This window comes from Rutilus rutilus, assembly GCF_951802725.1.
Source record: "Rutilus rutilus genome assembly, chromosome: 2".
Classification (NCBI taxonomy): domain Eukaryota; kingdom Metazoa; phylum Chordata; class Actinopteri; order Cypriniformes; family Leuciscidae; genus Rutilus; species Rutilus rutilus.
Genome location: NC_140210.1, coordinates 8,333,256 through 8,358,948, shown reverse-complemented (window position 1 = coordinate 8,358,948; position 25,693 = coordinate 8,333,256). Strand labels below are relative to the sequence as shown.

General features: G+C 37.4%; 3 protein-coding genes across 13 annotated transcripts; all 3 read left to right on the top strand.

Annotated features, from left to right (window-relative positions):
- The first annotated feature begins 872 nt into the window (after positions 1 to 872).
- On the top strand, positions 873 to 19,072 carry ubn1 (ubinuclein 1). 11 transcript variants are annotated; one of them, XM_084401941.1, is made up of 19 exons: positions 873 to 1,285; positions 2,915 to 3,212; positions 3,429 to 3,521; positions 3,649 to 3,747; positions 3,862 to 3,999; positions 4,604 to 4,701; positions 4,850 to 5,282; positions 5,357 to 5,427; positions 5,509 to 5,638; positions 6,882 to 6,991; positions 7,141 to 7,254; positions 7,356 to 7,499; positions 7,875 to 7,925; positions 8,089 to 8,128; positions 8,219 to 8,683; positions 9,743 to 9,980; positions 18,322 to 18,503; positions 18,720 to 18,809; positions 18,895 to 19,072. In XM_084401941.1, the coding sequence occupies exons 2-19, from the start codon at positions 2,985 to 2,987 to the stop codon at positions 18,955 to 18,957; spliced, it is 2,787 nt and encodes a 928-aa protein (XP_084258067.1). In that variant the 5' UTR covers positions 873 to 1,285; positions 2,915 to 2,984; the 3' UTR covers positions 18,958 to 19,072. The 11 variants fall into 11 exon arrangements, with proteins under 11 accessions (XP_084258067.1, XP_084258064.1, XP_084258071.1 ...); XM_084401938.1 differs by having other exon boundaries at positions 6,873 to 6,991; XM_084401942.1 differs by having other exon boundaries at positions 895 to 1,285; positions 3,074 to 3,212; positions 6,873 to 6,991.
- Positions 19,073 to 20,452: 1,380 nt separating this feature from the next.
- Positions 20,453 to 23,219, top strand: LOC311278253 (uncharacterized protein). The gene has a single exon (XM_084388959.1). It carries the CDS (start codon positions 20,794 to 20,796, stop codon positions 21,673 to 21,675), a length of 882 nt encoding a protein of 293 aa, XP_084245085.1. The 5' UTR covers positions 20,453 to 20,793; the 3' UTR covers positions 21,676 to 23,219.
- A 1,647-nt stretch (positions 23,220 to 24,866) lies between these two features.
- gng13a (guanine nucleotide binding protein (G protein), gamma 13a) lies at positions 24,867 to 25,687 on the top strand. Its single transcript, XM_084395395.1, has 3 exons — positions 24,867 to 24,953; positions 25,074 to 25,171; positions 25,462 to 25,687. Exons 2-3 carry the CDS (start codon positions 25,074 to 25,076, stop codon positions 25,565 to 25,567), a joined length of 204 nt encoding a protein of 67 aa, XP_084251521.1. The 5' UTR covers positions 24,867 to 24,953; the 3' UTR covers positions 25,568 to 25,687.
- The last annotated feature ends 6 nt before the right edge of the window (positions 25,688 to 25,693 follow it).

Sequence of the window (25,693 nt, the reverse complement as noted above, 5' to 3'; positions counted from 1 at the left end):
AGTGCAAAAAATAAACTTTAGAAATAATTTTATCAAATATTGATCAAAGCCTAAAATACAAAAAGTTGTCCATTAATGTGACTGCACTGACTTCATCCCAATGTATTGACACCCACACACCATATTAGTAGTTTGATTAACACTCATTACCTTCGGTTTTAAGAAATCTGCTGCCATCTACTGGTCACCTTTAGATCCAGCAGAGGCTTGAAACTGAAAGTGTTTCTTCAAATAACATGAATGTCAAATCAATTTCTTTATTTCAATCGTATTATTTGACTAGAACAGCCTTCTTAAAAAAAAAATCTCAGGGACAGCTGCTGCTATTTGGATGAAAAGTATAGCTTAGCCAGACCATAACCTCTTCAAAAACTACAACTAAGCAGAACAAATATATATACAAATACATTATAATTGCAGTGGATATCATTCATTACACTTACCGTGCATGTATTTAAAAGGCTCATCCGTACGTATGTAGTGGTGGATGTCTTTCTGATTCAGTATAAACAAACAGCATTCATTCAGTACCATGGACAGCGCCATCGGGTTCATTTTGTACTAGTCTATAGTACTGTGACTGTTACAGTCAAAGCACAGTAGTGTTGGGTTAAAGCGATGCATAATACCGTGTGGGTCACGAAATTTATGATGGATGCATGTTAAATGAGAAAAGGAGGAAAAATGTAACACTTAAGTAGGCTATCGTTATTTAACCGTACCTGATTGTATACATCAGCAGAACTACAACGGGAAACTACATTCAACTATTTGTAGCCTATTGCTACACTAGTCGATTCCTAATGAAAAAGTAAGTCAGGCGCAGGATGATGACGACTAAACTGACTAGCTGTGGTCCGTCCAATGACAACAGTGAACTGTGATTTTGGAAATAGTTGTGGGTGTCCATATTAGTGCTACATTCGTAAAGATGTATCGCTACCAGTAGGCTACCCTACTGATCGTCAATATTAGATCGAACAGAAAGTCTTCTGATCGATAAAGCGAACCATCGACCAATCCATATTAGAGATCAAGCCTGGCGGTCTCCTATTTGCGCTCTGCATCTGAAAACAATAATCTTCCATTGCCATGATAATTCGAGCGCATTCTGTATGGAGATTATTCGACTGTCGGCGTGTCGACGCGCTTCACCGAGGGCCGCGGAGATAGAATGAAACCCTTCAGCGTTCACGAAGAGATTGGCTGCTGGAGACTTCAGAACATGCCATACAAAACCGCATATCGACGAATCACCATTACATGACATGGATAAACATCTGTGGTATGTTTTTATTTCTAGAGGTTTCTTCAGAAATGGCAGTAGTTCCCAAACAGGTTCCTGGAGACATTTTGTAGGTCTCCCAAATCAAACACACAAATATCCTCCCGTTTGCTCCCACCTCCCTTACGAAAATGAATCATGGTTTTATATAGTTAAAATTGTATTAACCATGTTTTTTTGGCGGACTGATTACCACTTGTATAACCACAGTTGTAGGCCTACTAGTAATACCGTTTGGTTAGCGTGGCAAAGCCATGGTTAATTTGTGGTTACCACAGTTGAACTATAGCCTAATAACCATGTTTCTTTGGTTTTATTTTGTAGTAAAACCATGGTTAATTTTCGAAAGGCCAGCAATCAGAACTAATCTCTAAAATGTTTAAATCGTAAAAATGTTGTGATAACGTTTGTAATCTGAAACCCAATATCATAGATAGGAGGCGATGCAATTTTACTACACTGCAGTTGCGTAGCACATCGCGACTTTTTAAAAACTAATTAGGCTATTCAACCTGGAATAACATGCCAGCTAACACATTTTAGACCCCAGGACGTTCTGGGAACTGTAGCCTTGGGTTCACAGAACGTTCTGGGAACGTTCCCAAAAACATATTTACAACGTTTGTTTTTGGTTTGCCAAGAAAGTTTTCGTTACGGAAATAGAACGTTTTTTGGGGGGTTGGGAGAACGTTTCCCTAACCTTCTACTGACCGCTTTTCATCATATTCCCCGCTTAACGTAGGCCTATGAGTGGCATGGAAGACGGATAAATGGACGTCAGTAGCTACGTCTTGTTTTTTGAACTATTGTTTAATCAATAGAAATCCACGCACATAAACCGTGATAGCCTATGGAGGATTAAATAAGGTTATTTTGATCCATTAATAGCCTATGTATGATTTCGTAACTTGTAGGCTATCACTACCTAACAGATTTTACGTTATCGACATCATAATGTTTTGTCATGTACGTAGGCCTACATCTTTCAAACTAGAATTTAAAGGATGCAGACAAATGAGACTTCGGCTTGTATTTTAATAACTCACGCGCAGGTTTGAAAGTTATAGGATAGCCTACTAAGGCACATCATATGAATATTATCAGAGCTTTATTCTTATCTCTGCTTGTAGTCAATATCTAAATATTACATTACTATTTTGTACAAGTTATTGATAGAATTACCTCGAGAGGTAAAAAGTGTCTTCAAATTTAAACGATTTACCTTGTTACATTTTGTCAGTTGGTAAATTTAGCATTGCAAAAATCAAAAGAAAATAAACGTCCTACAAACGTTGTAGTGTGAGGTGGTTGGATTTTTCTATTTTTACTACGTTTTTTAATCATTTCAAAAACCTAAAGACGTTACGGTTTGGTTAGGTTTTGTTTTAATAACGTGCTAGGCTACTGACGTTTTGCGTCAATTTACCAAGTAGGTAAAGTATTTCCACATAATAAACGGTCTAGGCTACTCTACAAATACCAACGTTAAGCCTGCGTTATCCTATTCGTTACTCCAAAGGCTGAAACGGTTTTGTCCGCCGAAACATTCAGATGGTGTCGTTCAGGCCTGCAGGTTACCCAGCTTCCCTTTTAAGGCAGGAAAATGACTGACTTCAATTGGCGTCACAGGTTCATAATTAATCAACCAAACGCGCACCTGTTCGGGGAGAATCGTGGAACCTTGCTATCGGTCTGAGCAATGGCTGCACCACGAAGAATTCACCTCACCGCAATCTCAAGCAATGTACACTTTCCTTCTCCCACCGTCCCCACTGTCTCCAATGCCAGTGACCAACCTGTCAAACAGGGTTTACTTGCGCCCGGATCGCCACCACTCCAGCATGCTGCGAGAGTGGAACTGAAACTCTTCGAGCCGGATGATCAACGCTGCCCGGAGTTTTGCTACCCGGATTTGATCAGCACAAAGGTAAACAATAGGTGACATGAATGTATTTTCTGATTATTATTGGCTACTTGTTATATTGTATATCATTTTGTATTTTCATTGTTTAGTGTTTGAGCTGAATTCCATTTAAATGGAGTCTCATTTTATTACCAATTTTTTTTTTTTTAAATACAGGATTAATCCAAGTGAATTTAGGAACGTCACCTTTTTTCTTTTTTTTTTCTCTCTCATTTTAAGGAAACCACTGAGAAAAAGAAAACGTTAGATAAGGTGGAGGACAGGGAGAGAGATGAAATGGAGGCACTTGCAAGAAAGTTTGAAGCGAAATATGTGAGTATGAATTCTGCCAAGATGTCATATTTCTAGCTTCATCATAAGTCTATGTCAACATTTAGCAAATTAAAGCTGAGTTGTCAAAGTCAAAATTTCTACTACATCAATATCTGCCTTTTTTTAGGGTGAAGCTTGCAAAAGAAAAAAAGACAGATTACAGGACCTGGTGGATATAGGCTTTGGTTACGATGAATCTGATTCATTCATTGATAACTCTGAGGCTGTGAGTTCAGGCCACTGTTTTTAGCCAGATGCTAAAACCACCTTTATCAGATTATTCCCCTTATAGAACACATGCATGTTTTACTCAAGTCTTCTTTTTCCCTGCATGCCACAGTATGATGAGCTCGTCCCAGCTTGTCTCACCACCAGATATGGAGGCTTCTACATCAACTCTGGAACTCTCCAGTTCCGGCCAGCCTCTGATGAGGGAAATAACGAGAATGATTTTGAGGACAGTGGGTTTAAACCCAAGGTGTGTGAACATTTGACTACCCTTCCATCTGTTTTGTGTAGAAGCTTGTTTCCGCCACTGAATAAAAGTTTATAAAAGAAGTTTATATCAGGAAATTCTGACTTCACTCACAATTACGTGTTATAAAGTCAGAATTGCGAGGAAAAAAGTCACATTTGCATGATATAAACTCGCAATTGCATGTTATGAAGTCAGAACTGTGAGAAAAAAGTTAGAATTGCAAGATATAAAGTTGCATTTGCGTGTTATAAAGTCAGAATTGTGAGATAAAAACTTGTAATTTTGACTTCATCTCGCAATTCTGACACTTTTCTTGCAATTGTTAAAAAAGTCAGAGTTGGAGATATAAACTTGCAATTCTGAGTTATAAAGTCCGAATTTTGTGAAATAAACTTGCAACTGCAAGTCAGAATTGTGAGATAAAAAGTTGAACATTTTTTTTTATTATTATTCTGTGGTGGAAACAAGCTTCCATAGTTTTGTACCCACTATCTTGCAAACAAACCGGCAACGACTAGCTATATTTCTTTAGCTTTATGCAAAAGATTTGCTAAATTGTTTCCATTTGTCAACATTATCTCATTTGGTCTGATTCCTCTCTCAGAAACGAAAGCTTAAGCAATGCAAAGACAAGAGGATGGGGAAGAAAAAGAGAGAAGATGACATGCTTGCTAAGAAGGAAGAGGAGGCAGCCAGGAAGAGGTTTTTGCTGCTGCAGAGATCAATTTAGATTAAGAGTACAATGTTTACTGTGAAGAAAACACAACCTCCTTTTAAGAACAAGGTTTCCATTGATTCTTTCTCACATGCCCTCATTGTTTGCTTTTCTTTTTTCTGGTTTCCTTCTCAGCACCCCACCAGACAAATCATCTACAAAGAAGAAGAAAAACAAGAAGCCGCTAAGTATTGATAAGATGCTGAAGAAGTTCCATAAGGAAAAGCTTCAGCAGCTGCAGATGTTCAATGCTAGAGAGAGAGAATCGCACACTCTCAACGACACTGGTCCAACCGTGCAAGCTGAGGTTCAAGAACCACCCATATCATCTGACCCTCTTCTCACACTCATTGGTTCTGCCAGTGCAGACGACCTCCTTCAAGCAGTCAAAGCAGCGGAGCAAGACTTTGACTTAGACGGGCTCTTGGGGGAACCGCAGAACGTCTGTTCTCCAAGCCTGGAAGAGAACGGAGAAGCTCCCGTTCCATCCGTCACTGAGAAGATCCCCACATTACTCCCTGATGGACTGCCACCTACACTAGAGCAACACATTAAGCAACTTTCACAGGTATTGTTTGCTTTTATGGCTTCAGAGGATTAGACAAGAGTTTTTAGGTGTACATGACTTCTGTTGTTCTTTAGGCTGTCAAGAAAATTGAAGGACAAAATAAGATGGAGATTTTGTCTTCAGAGCTCAACAGTGTTTTACTAGAGTAAGTTACATCACATGATTTATTATAGAACAGCTAACATCTTGATTGTATTGCATTGATTCCATCTCTTTGTGTGTTCAGCGTGGAGTTGAACTCCAAACAGCTTAGTGGGAAAGTACGCTCCAGAATCTTCTCCTACTTGGCATCACAGCTGTCCTGCAGCAAAGGCACTCTGGTTAAAAGAGCCAAAAAATTCCACAATCTACAGCAGGTCTGTAAACGTACTTCCCACCACCATCCCATCTTATCTGTGTCTGCTATCCTAAGCCTGGTCCTTTATTTAGACTGAGATGTCATTGCCATAGCGCGTTGCTATATGGGACACAGAAGGACACTTCGGACACAGAGAGCTTCATGCTTTCTAACCTTCAATCCGCTTTTTTTTTTTTCTTGCAATAATTCTATCAAATATAAAAAAAGTTTATTTTAGTGGTCCTATATTCATTTTAGTGGTACCACAGATTCTGTTTACAATGTTTACCATAGTAACAGATGTTTACATCTACCAATGTCTTTATACAATGTGTATATATAGGCCCATAAATATAATTGCTGTATTAATTATGTTAGAATTACTCTGTAGTGATTTATGCCCCCTTTTTGCTCCTTTTTTTCTTCTTTTTTTTTTTTTTTACATTTGAGCCCCTGAGAAACTCTCTGCAATGTGCAGCAAGCACTAGGAAAATACAAGTATCGGGTCAGGACTCCGTATCGGCAGATACTCAATATTCAGTGACTTGGATCGGATCGGGGCCACAAAAAACTTGATCGGGACATCCCTACTAATTAGTAAAAAAAAAAACTTTGTTTTCTTTATTAATACCTTTCTTGTTCCTGGTCTTAATATGATTTCCAAAATCGTTAATCATAATTAAACATTCAAAATGAAAAAAAAAAAAAATTAAGCTTTTATAAATGTACATATACACGCACACACTACTTTTCAAAAGTTTGGGGTCAATAAGAGAGGGTTTTTTTTGTTTTTTTTAAGAAATTAATACTGCGTTAAATTGATCAAAAGTGACGTAAAAACACTTAATATACAGTATTACAAAAGATTTACCTTTCAAATAAATGGTACATTAATTGTAGAATCAATACATCACGCGTCCACAAAAACATAATGTTTCTTGAGCAGTAGATCAGCATTTTAGAATAATTTCTGAATGATCATGTGACACTGAAGAGTGGAGTAATGATGCTGAAAATGCAGCTTTGCATCACAGAAATAAATTACATTTTAAAATGTAAATAGAAAAGTTATTTTAAATTGTAATGCGTCACAATATTACTGTTTTTATTTATTTATTTTTTATCAAATAAATTCAGCTTTGGTGAGAAATAAGAAATAGTCAAAAACATTTGAAAATACCTCACTGGTGTGTGTGTATATATCCAGTTTAATGTCTCTGTAAGCTTAATGTGTTGGTCATGTGTCTTATGAGGATGAACAGCTGCAGGAGTTGCTGAAGAAGCTGGAGAATGTGGTGGCCAGGTCCATGCCAGAACAGATCACACGTTTCCAGAGTCACTGCCAAGCTCACTCTGAAGCCAGAGCTGCCAAGTAATCACTCATTCCTATCCTAATGTGTGATACCTTGATCTCTTTCACTGTATCACTAGACATTCACTGACGTTTTAATTGATATGCAGTTTGTTAGAATACAACCTCAGGTTTGTTTGTTTTATGGTTTTTTTTGTGTGTGTTTTAAGGCTCGAGGCTGAGAAAGAGAAGGCGAATGATGGTTCCGACGAGGAAGAGGAGGAGAGGAGTGGAAAACGAGTGTTTGGGCCTCGCAAGAGATTCAGATGGAATGAAGAGATCAGGTCTGATGCATGATTATTAAAAGTTCTAAATATAGTAAAAAAGAGTTCAATGTAGATTTCATCAAATTCTCTATTAATCTAATGAATATTGACTTTTCCAGGGAGTTGCTCTGTGAGATTGTCAGTCTGAAAATGATGATTTATGATTCGGAGTCGCCTGCGTGCTCTGGTTTGGAGGAGTATCTGAAAGCATTCCTGGAGGCTGATGTTAAACCACTGTGGCCTAAAGGATGGATGCAATCCAGGTAAACAAATCAAATCATTAAGACTCTGAAGTTTTGGACATCATTGTATCGATATGAGAGAAATCCTATATTTAAAGAAACAAATGTCCCTTTGTTCTGTGCATGTTTATTGCTTTTAAACACTTAAACTGCTCTTAAACATTTTATTATATCCGTTTTAATTAGTCTTCCGAAAAGTCTGATACCACACTAAAACTTTTACTTTTGTTCAGCAAGCACACATTAAATTGATCAAATGTGACAGTAATTTCTTAATAAAAAAAATGAATCATGCCCAACTTTTGAACGCTTGTGTATGTACATGTGTGTATATCTATAATAATAATTCCTTCAGAATTGTGAGTTTCTGCTGAATTTCTGTCATTGTCTCAAAAGGATTCTGCTTATAGAAACAAGAAAAGCACACGGTCACATCACTGGTGTGGTGTAAGTATGATTTTACACTACTACACACTTCCCAGATATTTAGCCAATGTTTCTGAACATGGTTCATTATATTCTCTAACTCTAACAAAAATGAACGAAGTGAAGTCTTCTTTGGTAAATATTAAACGTAAATGTTAATAAAACCTTTCTCCTTATTTTACAGGGCAAGGAAGAAACCAATAGGTACAACAAAACTAAAAAAGGTACATCTGAAAAATGAAAACCCCTGTCTTGAATGTTGCTTTCTTTTAGACGTTTGTTTCTAAAGCTTGTTTTATCCAATAAATGCACAGGTCAGCGCCGCCCCAGAGGACAGTAAGAATACCCAGGAAATTCAGGGCCCACCAGCACTGAAACGCAAGCGTCTGGGTGTACCTGCAAGCATGCAGCTTGAAGTCGCAGCAACGTTGAGCACCACTGCCAAAACTCCATCAAACACACAAACATCTGCCACCTTCTCTACACATCCATCTAATCAGAACCACGAGGAAGGGATGGGAAGAGATGAGAGCCATCATACCAGCACTCAGAGAAGTCCGGTGACCGCAGAGGGTGCTGGATCGGTCCAGATGATGTGGACCAAGTCCGCCATGGATTCGGATTCAAAGCGACTCCAGGCTGGAGAGAAGGCGACTCCTAAACTGACGCTGGTGGCTCCCCCAGATGGAGCTCAGAGTGACTGTCCATCAGTGGTGCATGGAGTGGCCCGGCTGCTCACGACCACCACGATGGGTGACACCCCTGTTTCATTGGCAGCCGTGAGTTCTTCACAAGAAAGACGCATATTGGTTGCTTATTGCATGTGGATCATCATATAAGTTGTGGTGTCTTACAAAATCCTTCCTAAATATTTCATATAAATAATGTCCACTGTAGGATGTTACTTTTTTTATATTATTCATTTATTTTTTATTATCGTATATAATCATATCCTGATCATTTAACTTCATGATTTGAAGTGAAAAATAGAAATAGAAATATAATATCTCATTTAAATTGCGATGGGTATACAGGCAAATCGGATGGCGTGCTAACTTAAAACACTGTTAAATTCGTCCACTTAGCGGTTATAGCATAAGTGAGATAAATGTTAAATATTAAAATATAGGAATATATGTGTATATGTTTTTGACAGAAGTCTCTTATTCTCACCAGTAAAAACAGTAATATTGTCAAATTATTACCATTTAAAATAATTGTTCATTGCAATTTATTCCTGTGATCAAAGCTGAATTTTCAGCATCATTACTCAGTCTTCAGTGTCACATGATCCTTCAGGAATCATTCCAATATGTTGATCAACTTTTTTTTTTTTAATACATTTTGAGAACAGTTGTGCTGCTTAATATTGTTGTGGAAACAGTGGTACTTTTTTTTTTTTTTTAACATTCTTTGATATAAAGTTCAAAAGAACAAAAAAATAGGGATTTGCCTGAAGCATTAAGGTTTTCCTAAATTTAAATAAAATTGTATAATACTTAATAGTTTTGGGAAGTTTGGATCATTTTACTGACTGTCTTGTTCGATCTCATTCATCAAAATGAACGAATCTGTTTTCGAGTCATTTCATTAATTTAAGAGGCTTTAAATGTTATACTTTTAACAGGCAAATTCCCCGAACACATCCACCTACGCAATCTTGATCAAATTCTGAATTAAGAAATCATCATAATGCAGTCAAAAATAATTTACAGGGAACATAAATAATTACTTTACCTTCCGAGTCTTTCGTTCATTTGTCACGTGACAGACGCAATGAACGTTCATGAACGACTCATCACTAATACTTAATTTTTTTTTCTTTGCTTGTATTTCAGGCAGCTGGTGAGATCTCCTGTGGGAACCCAGCGCTTCCCACCCCTTCTCTATCTCTCCTTCCATCCTCCTATCCCACCACAGTACAGCCGGGAGTCTTACCAAGCTTCGCCCCCATGCATGCTCTCCCGTTCCCTGGACTGAGCCCTGGCACCAAGATCCCTGGACAGCCTCAGGCCTGTAAAGGAGCTGTTTTTCCTGGCCCAGCACCTGGAACTTTCCAGCATGGTCTCGCACACGGTGAGCAGATATTAATCATAAGCATGGGAACTTGCTAAGAATCATCTCTGTTTATTTAAAGGTGAAGTGTGTGATTTATGCTCCAATTGCTGCACCAAATGGAACTGATTCCAAGCAGGTTCTCAAACGCTTTCATAGCAACTCTTAATATTTCTGCTTTATATGATGCACAATGCATTCAACTTGATCTTCCATTTCCCAAAACCATTTTAGCATTTCAAAAATGACACACTTCACCTTTCACAGGGAATTGATAAATTCATGGTATCTGTTACATTACACCAGAGGTTTGGTACTCTTGTCTTCATGTGCATTGGATAGAATGGATGAGCTGAAGCTCAACTCTGGTGTGATTTATTTTTTATTTTTTTTAAATCACTTTGCTCCATTGCTGTAATGTTGCATTTGTCATCCTGGTGTTTTCTTCTTCTTCTTCCTCTCTTTCCTATTTCAGGTAACTCCATGCTGTGCTCTAGCACGCTTCATCTTCTGTCTGTCCCTGTTTCCTCTTCTGCTCCTCTTCATTCTTTAACACCATGGCTCTTTGGTTTAGGTAAATTTACACACCTTTAGAAAAGCCCATTAGGACAGTTGAAACATGCCCACATTATGTATTGTGTTCGTCGTGATGTTTACTTGCATTATGTATCTTTTTTTTTTTTTTTCTGTAGCATACTATTATTAATAGTTTAACTTTTTAACTTAATTTGACATTTACACAGTAATGTTTTAGTCTGTTTTAGTTCAAAGGATCTCTAGTTTAATTAATATAGTAAAAAAAATATTAATTTTTTTTTGACCGATCAATACAAGGTACACAATTTTTAGTACATTAGTTTTTAGTTCTTTCTTTCTTTGACATCATACACTAGACTCTGTGATGTCAGTCTTACAGTAATGTTTTAAAGTCAACATGAAACCAAAATTGACTCATTTTACTGTAATAAATGTTCCCGGTCTTATTGTGCTGGATTCATTTTCAAAAACTGATAAATTCAATTAATAAAATGAAGTCCCACCATCTTTTAATGTTCTTTTACATGGAAATATGTCAAATTATGGAAGTAAAATGGGTCATGTGTGCCATTTCATGTTGATTGTTCAATGTAATGCTGGCTTAATTTAACCATCTCATCAGTTATACTGAGAGATTAAATAAAATTTTGTTTTTATGACACAGATGGAAGCCAGATCCACACAGATGGTCATAACACTCAGAGAAAACTACATTAATGGCCATTAGAATGAGATTAAAGACTGCTGATACATAAAGCAAAATTTTCCACTTTTTGTAAGATCTTGAAGATGGAGTTAATATGACTGAACATGGATATGAATTTGAATTAAAGGAGCAGATTATGGCTTGGCAAAGAGACTTTTCATTTGTATATTATTGAGTCAACTCCTTCAAAACTGTTTATTTGCAGTAAAAATGCCCTTATCCAGAATAATGTAAGTCTTTTGTTTATCACAGTATTAAGATTAGAATTTGAATGATATGACAAGCCATGTTGCCTCAGTGCAGTCCTATGCACTTGTAATGCACTTACTTTAAAAACTTGAAGGCAGATAAACTACTTATCTATTCATAACTTTGCAACTTTCATTTCTCTCTCTCAGAGGCCATCTTATCAGTGAAGATCCACAATCCTGACCTATTTATGAAAAGTAACTGGAACAATAGTAAATTACATGTGTTGTAGGTTACCACTATTATTTTTAAGTACATGTGTGCAATGAAAAAGTAAAGGAACTCAGAATGTGTTGTACCTTAATCTGTTGTTAAAGGCAGAGATTGCACTTTTTCTTGTTTGTTTTCTTGTTGTTGGACTGGGTAATGAATTGATGCCAGTGGAATGATCTCAGGGCTGTTTAAGTACAATAGCCAAGTTACGGAGTAATGCTGCAAAATATGCAGAGAACATGCACTTGCTTTTGTTTTTGAACATACTGAAAATGACTTTGAAAAAAAAAAAATTGAAGGGATAATGTGGAAAAATAAAGTGTCCTAAAACAATCTATTGCTGACATTTTTATTGTTGAAGAAAAAACAAAAATCACAAAAAATCGATCAATTTTTTTAGAATGGAGGATTTAAATTTATGAGCGAAATAAGGTCTGTGGTTAGCGGTGTTCGAAGCTGTTCACGTCCTTGCGCTCGGAATTATGCATTTCTATGGCAACACTATCAATGCCTAAATTAATCTGCATCGGTCAGGTAGTACAGCGGTCACATGGTACAAGTCGGAGCTCTCAGAAAATGACAAGTTCTACGAGGACGTGAACGCTTTTCACAAGTTAGAAAATTATCCCAGAGCTTCCCAGTGGTAAATACCACTTGAGGCAAAGGGGCAAAGCAGAGGCCATTACAGTAGTTGCTATTATGTAATGTACTACTGTATTCAAATTTTGTTTTGTTTTTTTATGAAAATGTTGCCCAATTCCTACCAAAATTGGCTCAGGTGATCACTGGACCGAGTGCACAGAAATACTGAATGGAATTTTGATATTCCTTTTTGTTTAAAAGTTATGATGATGTAAAGTTAACGATGGTGACCCAAAATCAGATTAGATGCTATATCTCGGCCAAACTTTGATCTTTCAAAACAAAACTCTGTACGCTTACTCAACACCATGATCTGAGGGTACATGCGAAGTCATGAGATCCAAAAAGTCTATTTTTGCTCATAACTTTCTAAATGTTTATCAGAATTATGAGCTTGGTGTTTGCGTATTCCTTGGGTCATGCTGAATCTAACAATACCAATTTTGCCAGGATAGGACAAATCGCCTGTCTGCCATTTGGATTATTATTATTTTTTTTTCGTTTTGGCATTTCGACACAAAATTTGGTAGGGTTCATTGACAGCATGTCCTAAAGGTACCTGAGAAATTTGAAAGCAGCCCCAACCTAGTTCCATAGATATGTTTTTTTGTAAAAACATTGAAACATTTGAAAACATTGTTCATGTTAGACTACATTTTCTTTACACAGGCACACTGGAGTCAAGTGTCCAGTAAGCATAAGGAAGTTTGTTCTAATAGACTAATTTACACACACATGCACACACTCCTGAGTCAGACATTAAGTGGATTTGAGTTCTTGTCACAGAAAGAGAGACATTGTTTTGTATTCGTTTTTAGAGTGTTTCAATAAACCTGTTTTTGAAGCATATTGCATGGTGTGGCTGCGATTTTTGCTTCCTTTGTCTAATTGTTACAACTTAGCCGAGCATGTGTTACAACCTACGGTTGTAATATGGTGCAATGTCCAAATGGTTACTGATATGCCAAGTACATCAAAGTGTTTACTTGGCTCAGCTGCATTGTACACATTTCTTAATCTTTTAGTAATCTTAGGATGGTATGATGACTTTCTAGGCTTTCAGTTCACAAAATCTGAAAATCTTTGCAATAGTGCAATAAACCCTGTGGATAAGCAGTTTGCAGAATGGATAAATGGATGGAACAACAAACTATACTACTTTATAGAAGCTATAGAACATTTCAAAAGAAACGATTAGAACCAACGTTGCTATTTTCACATCTTTATTACAACGAGTCCTAAGTTTTCATACAGTAGTTTTAAGACTTTTAGGACCAAATGTCATTATCACATACTTAGCCTAAGTATTTTATTTAAACTGCAATTTTGCCTTCAACATCTCTGAAATTAAGCAAATCAGGGCATATGAGTGGTGTGGTGTGCTCTGTAAAGCAACAGGCAAGATGTTTGAAGATTGTTTGATCAAATGTCAATGTGAACGGTGCAATGTTCAAAAAGTTCCCTAATAAAATCATATGTACAAATATAGCTATATAAAGTGGCCCCAAAAGCTATTTAACTAAAAAACTCGTATTTACAATAATTCCGATTGCACGTGAAAGCAGCATTATATTCTTGTCTTCCCGCTCAATTAAAAATAAATAAAAATGGCTAGAATACTTTCATGTGAGTTTAAACTATTTTGAACTTTTTTTAAATGTCTGTTTTTTAAATCCTATTAATTTCCCTAATGAGGAAAAATGACTGCGTGTGGGCTACCTTTAAGAAAGAGTTGTCTCTACCGTGTGGACTACAGATTTATGCACAAATCACAAACAGCTTTTGTTCTCTTCTCTCTGTCACCGTCAAAATGTTATCTATCTCTCTTCGTATTGGCAGTAAACTTTCCATTGTCAAAGTACACACTGATATCGCCTATGCACTCAAGATTACTATACGCACACGCCTTTTAATGTAGCGCTTCACACATTCTCACACTCAAAGGTCGGAGGGTCCGTTTCAGCTCCTGAAGGCAGAATGAAGGTGTGCTTTACGCTGTGCCTGAGCTTGTGCGTGTATTTACGCGAAGCTCTGGCGGAAAGCGACTCCAACTCAATCCTCGAGGACAAAGATGTTCTAGTGCTGACAGAAGGCAATTTCGAACGAGCTCTTAAACAACACAACCAGCTATTGGTGCACTTCTGTGAGTATATCTTCCTGCATGTCTTTTTATGGCTTTTCTGTCGTAAATCCAGCTACGTGAGGTGACGTGACATCAATAGACCAACGTGAAGTAAAAACATTAAGAGTAGGCCTACCTTTTATTTTCTCCAGTTTTTTTTTTCCTCTTTGATACTCCTCGAGTTGTTTCCCTGAGATTTTAACAAGCTATATCAAATACTTTTAAAATGAACCCACTCCTGATGATAAATGATGTTCAGCTTGAATCTCAGGGCTGGTAATTGGAAAGTTTCTGGTTCGATCTCCACACGAAATGAACAATGAGCTATCACCACTGTGCCTTTGAGCCAGTCACTTAACCTGTGGAGAATTATGTTGTTTTTGGATGAAAACATCTGCTGAATGACTATTTACTTACTAATAGACAGAATAGAAGCAAACTAGAAAGCAAATTAGAGTCGGCACATCTTGGACCACAAGAAAATGCCCCTATAAAACATTCTGTGGTGAATATTTGAAACAAGGAGTAAACTGTTGCAGCTTTTTCTCGTATACCTGCTGTAGATGCACCTCTTTCTGGTCAGTCCCTTGGCTCTATCCTGGAGTTTAGAGAAGCAGCTGTTGCGCTGAAGGAAGCAAAGTCTGATGTGAGGCTGGGAGGGGTGGATGTGAAAAAAGAAAAAGGTCTTTTTGCATCCCTTAACGTCACAACAATACCATCAATACGGCTGTACCTGTCTGGAGACAAGAACAACCCAGTGTACTGTCCTGGTAATGTTAATTTTTTTTTTTTTTTTTTTTTTTTTTTTGCTAATGTTGACAGACATGTTAGACAAAATAATACAAAAATCTTTCATTATTTAATCACCCTCATGTCTTTCAGAACTTGAATATGGGAAAACCTCCCTTTTAGTGTCAGTGTTTGTTGTTTGACTCCACCCCCAGATCTTAAGAACTCCGCCTCCATCCTGACATGGCTTAAAAGAAGAAAGGGTCCGAGTGCTGAAATCATCAATAATCTCACACAGCTGGAAAAGTTCATAGGTGAAGATGAGGTTGTGGTGCTTGGATTATTTAAGGTAATGTGGGAATTTATTTGAGTGAATCTGTCATTTTCCCCAGTTAAAAAAAATAATAATAATTTCAGAAGTGTTCACATAAGTCTTATAGGGCATTATATATGCATTTGTCTTAATTTTTTTTTGCCAATTTTAGCCAATTATTTTAAAGAATCGGTCAAAATGATGGATTCATTCATGAATCAGCCATAACTAAAGATGTTTTAAAACATTAGCACTTTGTTTTTTGAGTTCAAATGAAGGACTAATAATTCATAACTCTGTAAGTTTTACTGTATTGTTGCATTAGCCACTGTTTTTAATTATGTTCGCCTGTGTTTATACATTACAGGGTCTTGAAGAAGGCATAGTGAAAGTGTTTTATGAAACAGCCAATGACATCGCTGACCTGCCCTTTGGAGTAACAGCACATGATGAAATCTTCAGCAAGTATGAGATCAGCGGAGACACTGTTATCCTCATCAGAAAGGTGAGAATCTGTCAGAGCTCACTTGGGACAGGGCAAGTTCGAATCTGACTTGTAACATTTCCCCCAAACCATTTCCTAAATGTCTACCAAAAAAAACAGCATGCCTTCTATTTAGCATATGAATTGTCTCATCCATGTATATCATTTTCTTTAGTCTAAACCTGACAAGCAATTTGAGGTGGGAAGCAGCACAGTGAAGACAGATCTCGTTCATTTTATCAGACTTTATGAGATGGAGCTCGTGACCGAGTACAACGGACTGGTAACTTTATATATATTTTAATAAGTAGGCATTGTGACATATAATAGATGTATACAAATAATTATGCCTTTATAATATAAATATTAAATGTATTTTTGGGTTCCTCCCAGACAGCATCTAAGATCCTGAACTCAGTAGTGCTGAACCATTTGCTTCTGTTTATTAATAAGACTGAGGATGGATTTGAAGAGCTATACCATGCTTTTAAAACCACTGCAGAAAAACTTAGAGGGAAGGTCAGTGTATACCAATTGGCTTGTATTTAGACATAAACCACATATATCCAGTACTGCACAACTGCAAAATTAAACAACAAAAAAATAAATGCATAGAAATACTGTAGATTATTATTACGATATTGCCTGAAGTCTTTCTGTTGTCTGGTTGCTTTTGTATTATCCTAACGTTGCACACTTTAAAACTCTATCATCAGGTTATGTTTGTAATGATTGATGTGAGTGAGCCACGGAATGGCCGGATTATGGAGTATTTCCGTGTGAGGAAAGAAGAATCTCCTCAGGTCCGCATGGTCAATTTATCAGACAACGTTCAATACCAGCTGCCATCTGATCAGTTTGATGCACACACTGTTTTAGAGTTCTGTCTGAGTTACCTGGGCGGGAAAGCTAAGGTGAGTATACAGAGGTAAATGAAACAAGTACTTTCTGTACTTTCAATACAGCATGATAATTTAATTTAAATGAATTATATTATATACAAATGTAAATGTACTAATATTGTTTATATTAAATAAATATTACATATATTTATATACTATATTTTATATATTTATTAAGTTTAATTAATACCTGTATATAATAGGGCTGTTAATGCGTTAACGCATGCGATTAATTCAAAATGGTTAACGCGTCAAACAAGATAAATTATGTGGACCTATGCTTAATTGCACGATTAGTATGCAAATAATCTCAGAAAAGGGTGTGATTAATCGCAATTAAACATTTTCATCTATTGACAGCCCTAGTATATAATTATGATGGTGTTATTCAGTTTTTAAATAACTATAATATAAAATGTATTGAACTCAAAGCTCAAACAATCTGTCTAATTTGTGTGTTACAGCCTAAGCTGCAGAGTGAGCCAATTCCTGAAAACTGGGACACAAAGCCAGTGAAAGAGCTCGTTGGGATGAACTTTGAAAAAGTGGCCTTCAACCATAACAAAAATGTCATTGTCTTGTTCTGTAGGTACCTGAAATGTTAGAATTGTGGACCTCTCCAACTTGATATCATATGTCCATGCAGGGCCTGAAACTAACTTTTTGCCACACCTGCCAATGCCAATATACTGTTACACATGCATTTTATTTCTCTACTGTTTACGTTCACTTAAGACATAACTGACTATGTTTACAAGAATACTTGCCAAGACTGACATTTTGTCAATTTTGTTTGAATGTCTGCGGAAGTTCCCTTTCGCGTCTTCTTGAGCTGGAATGTTTAAACTGGCAAGGCTTAAAATTTTGTGATGATGCAACACTTCCCCGTCAACTGTCCCGAGCATCGTTCACGTTCATGTTCTTACAATTTTGCATTGTTAGAATTCATAAAAATGTTACCGGCCAACTGTCGATTGACACACAGTGTTAATCTTAGGCCCTGGGTCTATGCGTCTTCACTTATAGCTTGCAATTGGCTGTGGTAGTTTTGTATTTTAAGTTATTTGTTACATTAACCAAATATTTGTAGATGAAAGTTAGAAAATTTGTAGAGTGGTCAAAGCAGTGGATGTCAACCTTTTTGACTTCAAGGCCCCCCATTGTCCACAAGAATATTTGAAGCCCCCCTTGGCTTAAATTAATTTGCATTTTATTGCATGACATAAGTATTTGATCACCTACCAACCAGTAAGAATTCCGGCTCTCACAGACCTGTTAGTTAAATTACTTAAAAAATAATTGTAAGTCATCTTGAGGCCCCAGCCCCCAGGTTGAAAAGCACTGAATTAGAGAATGATTGTACATCTGTATCCTGACATTTCCAGAAACAGCATGATGAGTAAAAATGTTAAACAAGCGTTTTGAACATAGGTACAGTTGTTGATATAATCACCTTTTTCAATAGATGCACATTGGAGCAGCGAAAGTCGTGCTCTGTTTCCATTGTGGGAGGAGCTTGCTGAACACTTTAGTGAACATGAAGATATTGTTGTTGCCAAGATTGACGTTACTTCCAATGATGTAAACCTTCATCTAGGAGAAAAATACCCATCAATCAAATTATTTCCTGCCCTTTATGTAGAGAGGGTAAGCAGTCTCTTAAAATTAACTGTTCTCGCATGCTCTACATAATATTTTAAATCTCATATTCATTGTTAATTCCATATTCAGGACAGCCATGTTCTTATGTTATTCTCTGTGCTAAAGAAATGTGTTTTGATTTGATTGTATTCTTTAGGAGTACTGTCCATGATTTAGCCTATTAGTTTTGTGTAATAATCTAAAAACGAAAATATTTGCCAGGTAATACCATATTCTGGGAAAAGGAAGCTGAAGCCTATAGTAACATTTATGAAAAAAGAGATTGAAAAAGCCAAGAAGGAGAAAGCAAAGGTAAGATATTTCCTTCTCACATTAATATAAATGAATTGTGTTTATTGTGCCCACTCACCATGCTGTGCTTGTGTTTATGTTCCAGGAGGAGAAACAGAGGAAGAAATATCTGAATGATCAGAAGGCTGCAGTGAAAGAGGAACTGTAATTGCCAGAACTGTAATAGCTTATTCATTTGTTTGTAATTTAATTTGACATTTATTAAGTTAATGTGCTCTGCACATGGCCGATTAATCATCTTGAGTGTAACAAGTATTTTCAGTTGCTTTCTTGAAAACAAGATGCCAAGGTTCTGCTGGTTACCCACTGATACTGTTTAAGATGTAGCATTAGGACAATTTACACATAACCTTCATTCCCAGTAGAGGGAGCCTGTTTCAAAGTGCTGCCTACTTACTAAACAGAGCAATGCAACCTCATACCAACATTACAAACAACTTTCAGGTTTCTGAGACCTATGTGTTGCCAAGAAAAAGTAAGGTATAATGTAAGTAGATAAGGATCCCAGTGAGGGTTTATGAGTGGTCAATACAGCATTCCAGGCGTGCTAAAAAAAAAACAATATAGCAACAGCAAGAGACCCATAAGACTGGAAATGATGATGAATTTGCTTATTAAAATGACATTCGAATGAAAATTGTGACTGATGTTTAGGCACAGACTCAAGACACACTTTCTGTAATATTTCGATTAACCATGACTGATGGAACTACAAGAACATGCACAATCTAAAACATTTTACAAGTTACTATCTTGAACTATGATGTCAAAGGGTATAGACATGACACAATTAGCCCGTTTGACTTTTAAAAGACCTTCAAATATCTGTAATTAACAAAATATTTATTATTTATTTAAGCAAATGTTTGCCATTATTTAGTGATATTTTGTCAGAATTCACATTACTCCATAGTCAACTATGTAGAAAGATCCTTTAGCCCCTGGTGCTGTAGTTACGGTATAAACCAACAGTTCTAAACTCAGCGATGAATATTTACTGCAAAATCTGTTCAGAACTCCTAAAATACCATAGGAATTTGGACTGATTTTTTCGAGTTACCCAGCATTTCTGGGTCAACATATTTTGTTGGTCCTTGAACAACATTCCTGTCTGAAAATTTGATCCTAACCATATCCCCACCCCTAAACCTAACACTACCATCAAGTTATCCCTAAAACCAGAGTGAAATGATAGGTGAATATCACTGATGTAGAAGCACCTATCTCTGGTTGTTAGCCTAAACTTGACAAACTATAAACTTGTCGTTCAAATCTGAGTGGGTGATGTTACCCAGGCCAAAGAGATTGACTCTCCAGTTTTGGCCTCACCTCGGGAATAAACATCATACAGTCATACTCAGGTTGGGATGTCAGTCTTCCAGCATGCAGGAGGAACCTTTACCTGGTGCCAAGACGTAAATTGAATGTTACAGATTATGCGCGAGATAGATGACGTGACCTCTTAAAGAGATTAGGTTCAGTAAACCCTAAGATCCTTTAATTGGGAAATGCTTATACACGTGTGGATCAGATACACATACTAATGCTTGTTGAGCACTTGGAACTACAGTAGTATAGAGAAGTCAAGAAAGATCTGTCTTTTCAATATTAAATTACAATGTACACACAACACTAACCTTTATTACAGACATGTATGTAAGGACTATACATTTAGAAACCACGAAAGCTGCTGAGTTGGGTTTGGCCAATGTGACTAAGACTGTTTGGTGAAAAAGAAGCTTTGTAAATCAAACAATCTATTCTAACCTAATCTCAATTGTGTTACAATCCCACAGTTTAGCAAGAGTGCATTGAATGTTTACATCTCGATACGTTATGCAACTCTAAGCCGCACATATTAAGCTTACCTAAGCCAAAGGATTCACACGTTGCCTTGGCCAAACCCCTTTCCCAACACCCTATAAATAAGCAAGCTATCCCTGCACGCTATTTCCGCAGTGGCTGTGTCTGAAGAAAAAAGTGGATGTTGGGGGTTCTGGAAACGACTGGTAGTCCTGATCATGCGAAAGATCACATCCCATTTCTGTCGCATTACACCTCAAAGACCGAATTCTTGTCCTACGTGCTGCTCTACCTGGTGAAGATGCCTTTCCCGCCTGTGACCAGACCTCGGAGTCTTCCCAGCACGGGCAAAGAAAAACTTTCAGGACCGTCGCCTGTCATTCCGATCAAGACTGTGGAGGAGAAAAGTTCTGTGAAGGAGCGGCTCAAGAAGTTGAGCAAGAAGGCCTCGCCGCACAAAAGCAAGTTGCCCACCAGTCGAGCCACTTCTGGCTTGAGGATGGAGGGTAAAAGCATTATGACTTCAAGACCCACTGATCCTTCAAGTTCCTCAACCCCACCTTCTTCTAAAAGTACTTCTGATATTAGTACCTCTGCAACCAATTTGGCAACAACCTCCTCTAGCAAGAGGATGTTTACTGCCAGTGTTTCAGCAAAGAGCATCCCAACAGACTCTTGTAGTCCACAGTCCTCCTCCGGATCAAGCCAGGGATTAAATAGCAAATCTAACTTTTCTCTCAACCTGACACCTGAGGCCACTTTGCTCCTGCAGAAACGTAGCCGTGAGAAGCTGCTCCGTGGCAGCGCTGGCACCGCACCGGCACAGCACCAGAAAGGCCGTCTGCCTACCAAGTCGGGTTCTCGATCCAACATCCCACTGGTGAAGATCTCTCTTCTGAATGACCGCCACCGATATGATGACGTGGAATATGAGGAAGACAAAGAGCAGAGTGTGGATCAAAGCGTCCTACTGAAATGTTCTGAATGGTTGCAAGGGGTGGAGAACGCTGTCGGAGCTACAGTGCTGGGAGGAACGGACAAAATCAGCCAGAAGAGCATTTAACATACGAGATGCTACATGTCCTATTACTTGTGCTATTGACTGTGACTTGAGAAACATTGCAGTTTTGAGTTGTGGTTGACCAATATGGGTCCTGATCCCAATGACTAAAGAGCTGGGTGCCTTATGGCTGGTACATGCAGAACATTTTATTGCTTCGTTTAAATGGAAGACAATTAGATGTACATATAATTGGAAAATTTATTTTACACAGCATCTCTAAAATGGAAAATTTTATGTTTACATTCACATTGACGCTGAGACTTCAAACCTGACTTCTGGGAAACTAACACTTGTAAAGTGTTAAAGCACACAGTAATTGGCTTATTTTGATTTATGATGATTTAGCCTATGGGTTTAGCACTATTGTAGTACTGTAGGACTTTGGAGACTTTACCGGGTTTTTTTTTTTCTTCAGAATGCATTCATAAAAAGGCGTTGTCTATAAAGCACTGATCTGACTTAGAATAAAAGATGATCTTCATCATACCACACCTCATTGCTGTCTGTAAGAAGACATCAAGCCCTAACTCGCCACTCTAAGAACACACATGACTCACAGATATATTTGCTGTACTTTACTATAAGTAGCCTAAAGGGCAAGGTTTAGGCAGGCTTAGCAACAAACAACATTGCACACTCGTAACACTTCCTGATCTCATTAACAGACAGGTGCCTTCACTTTTAACCCAATAGCAAACATGGTAGAAGTAACCAATGGTTATGTTTCTGCTACTACATCAATCCCAAGTAGAAATGACAGGAAGTGGAGCGCTAAGAGGCACTCGAACATCCACCCTGTTGGTTGCTTTAGATACTGTTTACTAAAAAACAGTAATATTGTGAAATATTACAATTAAAATGTTTTAGAATTGAATATATTTTAAAATGTAATTTATTCCTGTGATTGCAAAGCTGAATTTACAGCATAATTCCTCCAGTCTTCAGTGTCACATGATCCTTCAGAAATTATTCTAATATGATGATTTGCTGCTCAAGAAACATTTTTTATTATCGATTTCGAAAACAGATGTGCTGCTTTATATTTTTGTGGAAACCATGATACTTTTTTTTTTTCAGGATTCTTTGATGAACAGCATTTATTTGACAGATTTTTTTGTAATACTGTCAACGTCTTTACTGTCACTTTTGATCAATTTAATGCATCTTTGCTGAATAATAAAAAAATATATCTTTCTCACCCCAAACTTGCACGAGAGTGTATGTAGCTGCTAAGGGTTAATGCCCGACGAAGTGTCGGTTGCCTCCGCCGAAGTCCATTAATACCTGACAATGGACAACTCGAAGTGCATTAACCCGCTTATACCATGGTCACTTGCCAAATAACACATTTTTAAAACATTAGTTTATATTTTAATTAGTTTTACAATCGAAATCTAAAGTTTTTACAAACAATAACTTGGTTTCCCTGGTTACGCCTGACGGTTTATTTAGCAACCCGAGATATTTATAGTCCGCTCAGCTCGTAGAACCCCGTAGACGGGCTCTGGTTTAGCTAACTTACGAGCCAGAAAGTTAAAGGTGAACTAAATAACTTTTTTACCTTAACTGAACAGCTTCGGAGTCATTGGAATGGTTATATTACTTATTGGGTTGAATCAATCAATCAATCAATCAAAATTTATTTATATAGCGCCTTACAACAACCTGAAAGGTGCCCAGGGCGCTTTCCACTATAAAAGCAAGAAACACAGCAAACAGCAATAAATAAAAGCACAAATATACATAAAAACAGCAATCGAGTCAGTGGCTACATATCGAAAGCTTGTCTGAAAAGATGTGTCTTCAACTGCGATTTAAAAACACACAACTCAGTGATGCTTCGCAGCTGTCCCGGAAGTGCGTTCCACAGCTTTGGGCCCTGAACGGCAAATGACCGGCCTCCAAATTTTTTATACTTGAACTTGGGTGTGACCAGCCTGGTGTGTTCAGAGGAGCGAATGGTGGTCGTTTTGCACCCCCCTGGTGCCCGTGAGCGGAAAATCCGCACTTGCAACTTTGAGCCGGCGGGCCGCCGGCCGCCACGTCAGGAAGTATCGCGTGATATCAGGTCTCGCGATGTAAACAATTGCTTTATGGCCAAAAGAAATCTGCTAAAATGCTGTCATTATTGCGCTCCCTCACGCTGTTCGAACCCGAATGAAGAAGACGTTTTAAAGAATGTCCCATCTGCTTTGATGTCGTTGATCTACTAGCCTCTGATGTCTGAGAATCGCCAACGAGTTTTTACAAGTGTTGTCAAATATCTATTCCGAAGCTGTGGGGGAGCTCTAGAGAGAAACCTGCGAGCAAAAAGCGAGAATACAGCGAAGAAATCCCGAAACTACTGAGCCCCGCTTTAACGTATTTTTTTTTTCATGTAAGTTAAGTTTGTCTAGCCATGGGCGTTACACTTTCGTTTTTTTAACCTATAATTAAAACACACAGCACACAGGTAGGCATAGTTATTAATTTTTTTAATAATCACATGTATAACGGCTAACTAGATGTTTGTTTTGATACAATGAATTGTAAACAGATACTTTGACTGCCTGTTGCTATGGTTACTCACAGCTGATGTAGCCAGCGCATTTATTTATTAATTTCGAACGGTAAACAGTCAGTTTCGCCACAACTCCTTTACTAGGCGTCCTCGATCACTTTTTAATGGACACCCTGCAGCCAATCAGAATCGAGTATTCACCCAGACCATGGTATAAGCTACAATCAAGTGTCAAAAGCATGACAACTGTTGTATTTAGTGTCAAACAAGTGTGGCTTAAGTGTTACAACAATAATTGAAAGAAATCAGAATGTAGCTTTTTGGCAAATACACTGACTTTATGATTTTGGGGAAGATTTAAATAACATTTACAGATGTAATCAATTGACTTATATAAAAAACAAAACCAAGTAGTCTCTTGATAACATCACAACATTTATTCTAAAGTTTGTTGTTCCTGGCAGACTAGGTAAAGCCAAAAGGGCATTATTCAGCAGTTTTGCATGTGTTTTACATGCATCCAATGAGCTAAACATTCCTCCCATTACAACTCGCGATGTAGAGAGAGAATTTGAGTAACAAAGTAGTTTGAATGCTCCATAACCTCAGTGCCAGGTGTTTGTATAAATCTCCTGCGTGTGCACTAGGAATTTACCAAAGGGACACAGTCGGACAGCATCCTCTTCAACAGAACAAAACATTCAAACTCGATTTTCTGGAGGGCTCCTGACAATCCTGTCACTTCACTTTTCAGCTACGCAACTCTGAATTCATCACGGTAGGCTGAAATTATAGATTTTATATACAATTATTTTTAGAATGAATTACAATAATCTAGCTATTATTTACAGAATTTTTAGTTTTGAGACTTTAACAAATATGACGGCTGGTATTTCAGATGGATGAGCTGGATGAGGTTCAGCTGAAGAATCATGTGGACAGTCTGAAGCAGCAGCTACAGCTCAAAAGAGAGAAAACATCCGCCTCTCTTCCAGAGTGAGTATCTATCTATCCATCCATCTATCATTATCTACACTTAAATGTTTTATTTGCATATTTAATATTCATATATAAATGCAATTGTTCATCAAGAAAAATCAGAAATGTGCTTAATATCTTAAATGTGTTTATGTGTGTGTGTGTGTGTATTTTTGTGAAGTTCCAAGTTTAATGTAGTAAATGAAGTAAATACTAGGGTGTATGGGCTGACAGAAGTGAGGAATTTAACAGCTTATAGATTGTTGTTGTTGCTATTTTCTATCTTCCTTTTATCCATTTATTTTCAGGTTAACTAAATGGATGGAGGAGAAAATGAACGAGGATCCATTTCTGAATCCAGATTTACTGAAGGAGAACCCATGGGTGGAGACAAGCAAATGTGTTATAATATAGAGCTGTCAATCATCACTATGGCAACAGGAGTGACTCCACCCATTATCATGGTTACACTGCCTGACTTTGACTAGGATGGACAAAGATGCAAATGAATTGATTATGAGTAAATCTGCTTTGTTGTTT

Bases quoted from the DNA above. Each gene is read 5' to 3' on its own strand.
- gng13a (XM_084395395.1), top strand. From the start codon at position 25,074: ATGGATGAGCTGGATGAGGTTCAGCTGAAGAATCATGTGGACAGTCTG. The intron at 25,172-25,461 runs GTGAGTATCTAT...ATTTATTTTCAG, and splicing joins ACATCCGCCTCTCTTCCAGA to GTTAACTAAATGGATGGAGG.
- LOC311278253 (XM_084388959.1), top strand. From the start codon at position 20,794: ATGTTGGGGGTTCTGGAAACGACTGGTAGTCCTGATCATGCGAAAGAT.
- ubn1 (XM_084401938.1), top strand. From the start codon at position 2,985: ATGGCTGCACCACGAAGAATTCACCTCACCGCAATCTCAAGCAATGTA. The intron at 5,428-5,508 runs GTAAGTTACATC...TTGTGTGTTCAG, and splicing joins CTCAACAGTGTTTTACTAGA to CGTGGAGTTGAACTCCAAAC. The intron at 6,992-7,140 runs GTAATCACTCAT...GTGTGTTTTAAG, and splicing joins TCTGAAGCCAGAGCTGCCAA to GCTCGAGGCTGAGAAAGAGA.